At 52.2% G+C, this 6,633-nt stretch overlaps 1 protein-coding gene across 1 annotated transcript; it reads left to right on the top strand.

The window, feature by feature from the left end:
• Positions 1-3,865: 3,865 nt before the first annotated feature.
• Positions 3,866-6,611, top strand: SELENOM (selenoprotein M). The gene is made up of 5 exons (XM_045534498.1): positions 3,866-4,097; positions 5,455-5,490; positions 5,713-5,747; positions 6,092-6,170; positions 6,261-6,611. Exons 1-5 carry the CDS (start codon positions 3,969-3,971, stop codon positions 6,417-6,419), a joined length of 438 nt encoding a protein of 145 aa, XP_045390454.1. The 5' UTR covers positions 3,866-3,968; the 3' UTR covers positions 6,420-6,611.
• Positions 6,612-6,633: the final 22 nt, after the last annotated feature.

The following is a 6,633-nucleotide window of genomic DNA, read 5'->3' as shown; positions in this document are numbered from 1 at the left end:
TGTGCCTTGAATCTGGTCAAAGGCTGAGCCCTGAATTTAGTCATTGACTGAGCCATGACCCTGGTCACATACTGAGCCTTGATCCCGGTTATAGACTAAGCCTACTCATTGACTGAGCCCTGACTCTAGCCCCAGACTCGGTCCTAAACCTGATATTGACCCTATCTGAACTTGACCCCATCACACGCTAAACCCTAACTCCAGCTCCACCCTAGGAAGGCTGCTGGCCTACATTACATGCTGCCACATAAGGGGTATGGATTAGGAGCAGAGATGTGTCCTGGGAGATCTTGGGCCTCCCATGCTGCTGATGTCAGAATGTTCCTATTATTATTGTGGCCACTGTCTCCACCACTGGTTCCACTGGCTGGTTGGTCAACCCTCATAAACCCAAACTGTGGCCCCTACAGGCTGCGGCATTCAGGTTAATGCAATGAGAGTGGTTTGGTGGCATCTGTCCAGCGAACAACAAGGGCCCATGGGGCACTGGGGTTTGGCTCTGTCAGCAGAAAAACCAAAGGCTTCATGGGGCCTCTGGCTTCAGTCAATCTGGGGCCTTTGCTGGGGAAGGGGTGCAGTGGAGAAAAACAGTGGAATATGTCCAATTATTTTTGTAAACAAAGTTTTACTATTTGTGTTTAGGTAATACATGCTTGTGATATAAAATACAGGAAAAAAGTGTAAAAGAGAAAAAAATTTCACCTATAATTTCACCCAGCAAGAGAGGACCATTTGTCTTTTTGGATTATTTCCTTCCAGATTTTTTTGAGGGGGGTCTAGGCATACATATTTATATATACATATTTTATAAAGTTGGTTGGCTACTGTGTTGCCACCACAATGTCCATTGCAGTCCATCTCCTTCTTAACGGGAACTGGAATATGACGGACCCAACCCACAGCTTTAGGAATGGGTCCCAATTGGTTAAAGCCAATAAGCAATTTACATCCCCCCCCATTAGATCACAAATGGACTAGTGAGATATGAGGATATTTTTGCTGAGGGCTTTTGGGAAAGAAAGCTTATTTTCTATCCTGAGGAAGTTACTGAAAAAGATGATTTCCCCTCCATTAGATGTGAATGAAGAAGACTATGGCTCTGGTTACTGCTGGAAGCCATCTTGACACCATGCGAGGAATTGGCCTAAGGATAAGCTGACCTTATGGAAAGCAGAATAGAGAGAGACCAGGTCTTGGTGACTTTGTCAACTGGATCAAACCTCACCTGAAGCCCTACCTGCCATTGGACTTTTTAACTTATTTGAGCCAACCAATTCCTTTTATTGTTTAAGCCAGTTTAAGTTGGAATTAGTGTGATTTGCAGCGCAGAGCATCACAACTCCCAACTAATATTACTATATTGCTGTTTCATGGCTTTTCCCCCCTTTTTATTACCATAACTATGTCATGCAACACTATGCTACATCGTTTTTGACAATTGAATGGTTGTCCATCCTGTGGAGGTGCCCTCATTTATTTAACTCATCTCCTGCCATGACGTGCTTATGTTGTGTTTTCAGTTTTTCACCATACTAAACAGCGTTCTGATAAACAACCCTGACCTAACAATTGGTCCCCTCTCTGATGATTACTTTGGGGCAAATTCTGAGACATGGGATTACTGGTCAAACAAATGTTTTTAGGGTTTTGATTTTTGATTTATTGAGTCAATTGCCCTTCAGAAAGCTTGCATGAATTCAAATTTCCACAGCAGTAAATAGAGTATTAGAGATAGCCTATGGTGTCAACAGTCTAGACGGGACCAATCACATTAATGTGTTTATAGAAAATGTGTTTATACAAAATGAATATTAAATAACAGCTCTAAGCCTGTTATTTTTATCTTTTTTTTTTTTTGAGACAGCGTCTCACTCTGTTGCTTGGGCTAGAGTGCTGTGGCATCAGCCTAGCTCAAAGCAATCTCACACTCCTGGGCTCAAGCAATCCTCTTGCCTCTGCCTCCCAAGTAGCTGGGGCTACAGTCCCGTGCCACCACACCCAGCTAATTTTTTTTCTATTGTTAGTCACCCAGCTAATTCTTCCTTTCTTTTTTTTTTTTCTTTTCTTTTTTTTTTTTTTAGTAGAGATGGGGTCTTGCTCTTGCTCAGGCTGGTCTCAAACTCCTGAGCTCAAGCAATCCTCCCACCTCGGCCTCCTAGAGTTCTAGGACAACAGGCCTGAGCCACTGGCCTGGACTGTTATTTTTATATCTTTATAATTAAGAAGTGGAGGGGAGGCCGGGTGCAGTGGCTCATGCCTGTAATCCTAGCACTCTGGGAGGCCGAGGTAGGTGGATCATTTGAGCTCAGGAGTTCAAGACCAGCCTGAGCAAGAGGGAGACCCCCGTCTCTACTAAAAATAGAAATTAGCTGGACAACTAAAATATATACAAAAAAAAATTAGCCGGGCATGGTGGTGCGTGCCTGTAGTCCCAGCTACTCGGGAGGCTGAAGCAGAAGGATCACTTGATCCCAGGAGTTCGAGGTTGCTGTGAGCTAGGCTGACGCCACGGCACTCACTCTAGCCCAGGCAACAGAGTGAGATTCTGTCTCAAAAAAAAAAAAAAAAAAAAAAAAAAGAAGTGAAGGGGTAGCAGGCTGCAAGCAAAGGACTCAATGCAGACCTGATTTCTCCATTAGGCACAGTAGGCTCTGTGTCTAGGGGTCGTAATACTTTTAAGGGTCCATGAAAATGTTTTAATCTTAATATCTTTTAAAATTGGAAGGAAAACATAATAATAATATGATAATGAACCCAGCCTGATTTATATTCATCTTTTTACAAAAGCAGTTGTAAAATCTTTTTTTTTTTTTGAGACAGGGTCTCACTTTGTCTCCTGGGCTACAGTGCAAAGGCATCGTCATAGCTCACTGCAACCTCAAACTCCTGGGCTCAAGTGATCCTCCTGCCTCCCAAGGACTACAGGTGCGCCATGACACCCAGCTATTTTTTTATTTTTATTTTTAGTAGAGATGCGGTCTTGCTCTTGCTCAGGCTGGTCTTGAACTCCTGGCCTCAAGCAATCCTCCTACTTCGGCCTCCCAAAGTGGTAGGATTATAGGCATGAGCCACCGATCTCGGCCCAATTTTTAATACATATTTTAAATAAAGGAAGAGGCCCAGGAAGGCAAAAATTCCTAGGAGCCACGACAGTCATAATGCAGTCTTGGCTCAATGTTGAGAAAGAGTGTCCAGATTCAGCGGGAAAGAGCACAGTGATGGACTTGCCGTGTCTGCCCAGGGCTCATGAAGAGGGGGCGTGGCATCCTGAGATGGTCATCTTTGCTGTGGTGAGATGAGCGCAGGTACATCTTGGGTTCAAATCCCGGAGGCACAACTTAATCATTTCACCTTTCTGAGCCTGTTTCCTAACCTGCAAAACGGAGTTCACAGGACCTTCACGAGGTAAGGAAGGAACTGCGAGTGCAAGCTAACACTGCGCCAGGTACTGTTCTAACGAGCCTTATGAGCATGAACCCCTGTATCCTGCCACCCGCGACAGGGCAGGTCATACTGCATCACCACAATGTGCGCTATGGAGAATCGAAACCTTCATTGGAATTTCGTCCCCCAAAATAAAAAGCCACAAACCATGATTCCCCGGCCTCACTTTCCCTATCTTAAAAGTGGAGGGTCTGGCCCAGAAACTCCCGTGTCCGTCAGCGTCCCGCCTGCACGCCCTGCCGGCGACAGGTGGCGCTGTCCGGCCGCATCCTGCGGGAGTGTCCACACTCTCGATGGGCGGAAGGAGCGTGGGCCCTCCCTGCACTGGGGCAGTGAAGGCCCGAGCGCCGGAGAGGAGCTGGGACCCCGCCCGGAGCTGGCGGGAGGGAACCACGCGAGCCCGGGACGGAGACCGCGCTGGGGGCGGGGCCTCTGGCGGGGGCGGGGCCAGCCTGCGGGCCCAGACGTGGCGCAGCGACCCGGAGGTTCCCCCCCCGGTTTGCGCATCTTCTTCGGCTGGTTCGATGAGCCTCCTGTTGCCTCCGCCGCCGCTGCTGCTGCTTCTCGCGGCGCTTGTGGCCTCGGCTACAGCCGCCACCACTTACCGGCCGGACTGGAACCGTCTGCAAGGCTTGGCCCGGGCTCGGGTAGAGGTGAGTGCGCCCGGCTTCCAGGGCGGTGACCCCATAGCCGTGGGACCACCGCCCGCTCCGGCCTCAGAACCACTCCAATCCCCATCTCCCCCCTTTCCCTCTGGCACCAGAATCATCCTCCCCACTCCCCAGCCTCAGATTGCCCCAGCACCCACCGTGGAAGCCTGAGACACCCGACCTTGCGGCCTGGAACTCGGAACCCTTCCCCAGCTCCCGGTGGGACAGCGGGTCCCCAAACACATTGGCCTCGTCTCCTATCTCTTGTCCTGGCCTATGACTTTCCCAACCCTGCCCCTTAGAACCCAACTTCCCATCCCCAAATCACTCCGTGTTTTCCTGGAATTCCTCCCCCACCCCAGTTCTAGGCCTTGGAGCTCCAGAGAGTCTCTCTTCCTTCTCCTGGGGAGAGAAGACTTTTGGGTGTCTCCCCTCATCATGCAGGAGCCAGAGAAGGGGGTAACTCGGAGAGGGAACCAAGGCGGTAACTAGGTTATCAACGTCTACTGGGTAGGAGCTCCCCATCCTCCCCCACTGCCAGGAAATTCCATTCTGGAGTCCTTGGCTTGCTCTGTGACTTTGACCATCACAGCCCCTCTCTGAGCCTTAGTTTTCTGAACTCCTGACCTCAAGCGATCCTCCCACCTCAGCTTCCCACAGTGCCAGGATTACTGACATGAGCTACCACAACAGGCCCTCAGCCTTAGTTTTCTGTCTGACAAAAGGGGAGAGGATGAAGGAGACCTGGAATGGGTGATCTTGGGGTCTGGACTCCTGCTTGGGAGGTGGCCTCCTCTCAGGGAATGCAAGGAGGTGCCCTCCCATCCTGACATTTCAGGGAAGCAACCAGATGGTCTCTGGTGCTGGACAGCAGATGGCAGGCAGGGCCAGCTCTGCCTGCAATGGGGTAAGGACCAGATGGCAGGTGTCTCTAATGGGGGCCCCCAGGGCCGTTCCGAGCTGTTTCCTTCTGGTCTGCCTCCATCTTGAGATTTCAGGGGTCAAAGGCCAGGCCCAGGTCTCTACTGCCTGAGAGGAGCAGGGTGATCATTTCTCCTGGGCATTGGGAGTGAGTCAACAGTCACCAGAATGTTCAGGCAAGAGCCCCAAGGCAGGAAAGCACCCTGTAATCTCTGGCCTTACTCCGTTCCCCTGGTGTCTCTAGGCCTGAGTTTCTCCACCTGTACAGAGTTCCCCTTCTGCCCACAAGGGACTTCCATCTCCTACACACCTTGGGCATTGCTGTCCAGGGATAACTCACAGCCTGACCCAATTCAGGGATGAGGATGAAATGGCTTTGAGGGTGTAGTTGGGGTAGATGTGAAGGACTCCTGACCTATCCCATTTTGTCCCCCTCCAGACCTGTGGGGGATGACAGCTGAACCGCCTGAAGGAGGTGAGTTTGAAGGAATGGGTCCCCAGCTGTGTCCCCCCTGAGCCTCTTGGGGAGTGGGACACGTGGTCCCGATTATTAGGGAAGGGGGAGGATCCCTGGGCTGGCAGTCAGGAGCCTGCACCTGACTTGCTGTGGGACCTCACTGGGCTTCAGTGTCCTGTCTGTATCTGGGGCTGGGAGGGAGTTGGGACCATGATATCTAACGCTCTGGTTCCTCCCCAGGTGAAGGCTTTCGTCACCCAGGACATTCCATTCTAGTATCCTTCTCCTGTTCTCAGGAAGGGGAAATGGGAGGGCACCAGGGGGGATCTCCTTCCGCTCAGCTGCACAGACAGAGATGGCAAATGGTTTCCGACTGATAAGTGGAATTGATTGGTAGTGACTGCCCAGGGGACTCTGAGGTGGTCTCCATGTTAGGTAGGCAAGAGGGCTTGACTAGTGATGACTGGCACAGAGAGGAGGGCCCTTTACTTGTTCGAACTCTAATTTTCTCACCTGTAAATGGAGATCCCGCCCCACCCGGGTGCCGAGTGAGCGCCCAGCAAACGAGGCAGTACTGTCCACATGAGCGCAGCGCTACCCGCCTTAACACCACCTCCAGCCACAACCTGGTGATGAAACACCTCCCTGGGGCCGACCCCGAGCTCGTGCTGCTGGGCCGCCGCTATGAAGAACTGGAGGTAAGGCCGAGGGCGGTGGACGGGGGGCGGGGCTAGGGCGGGGAGAGAGGCGGGGCCCGGCGCGCTGACCCCGCCCCTCCTCCGGCTCAGCGCATCCCGCTCAGCGAAATGACCCGCGAAGAGATCAACGCGCTGGTGCAGGAGCTCGGCTTCTACCGCAAGGCGGCGCCCGACGCGCAAGTGCCCCCGGAGTACCTGTGGGCGCCCGCCAGGTCCCCCGAGGGAGCTTCGGACCGCGCGGACCTGTAGGTCTGGGGACGCGGCGGAGCTAGGACCACCCTGCCTGAGTCCCGGAGACAGAATGAAGCGCTCAGCATCCCGGGAGTACCTCCCTTGCTGAGGGCCGACGCCCGTCCCCGAGCCTGCAGGAATGGAATTGGGGCGGTTCCCCTCAACCCGCTTGCTTCCAGCCCCAGCTCCACTAAATCCCTTCTGCCTTGACTGAGACTCGACTCCTTCCTTG

Source organism: Lemur catta, chromosome 21 (assembly GCF_020740605.2).
Source record: "Lemur catta isolate mLemCat1 chromosome 21, mLemCat1.pri, whole genome shotgun sequence".
NCBI lineage: Eukaryota > Metazoa > Chordata > Mammalia > Primates > Lemuridae > Lemur > Lemur catta.
The sequence above is the reverse complement of the archived record's forward strand: the minus strand, read 5'-3'. Positions and strand labels throughout refer to the sequence as shown.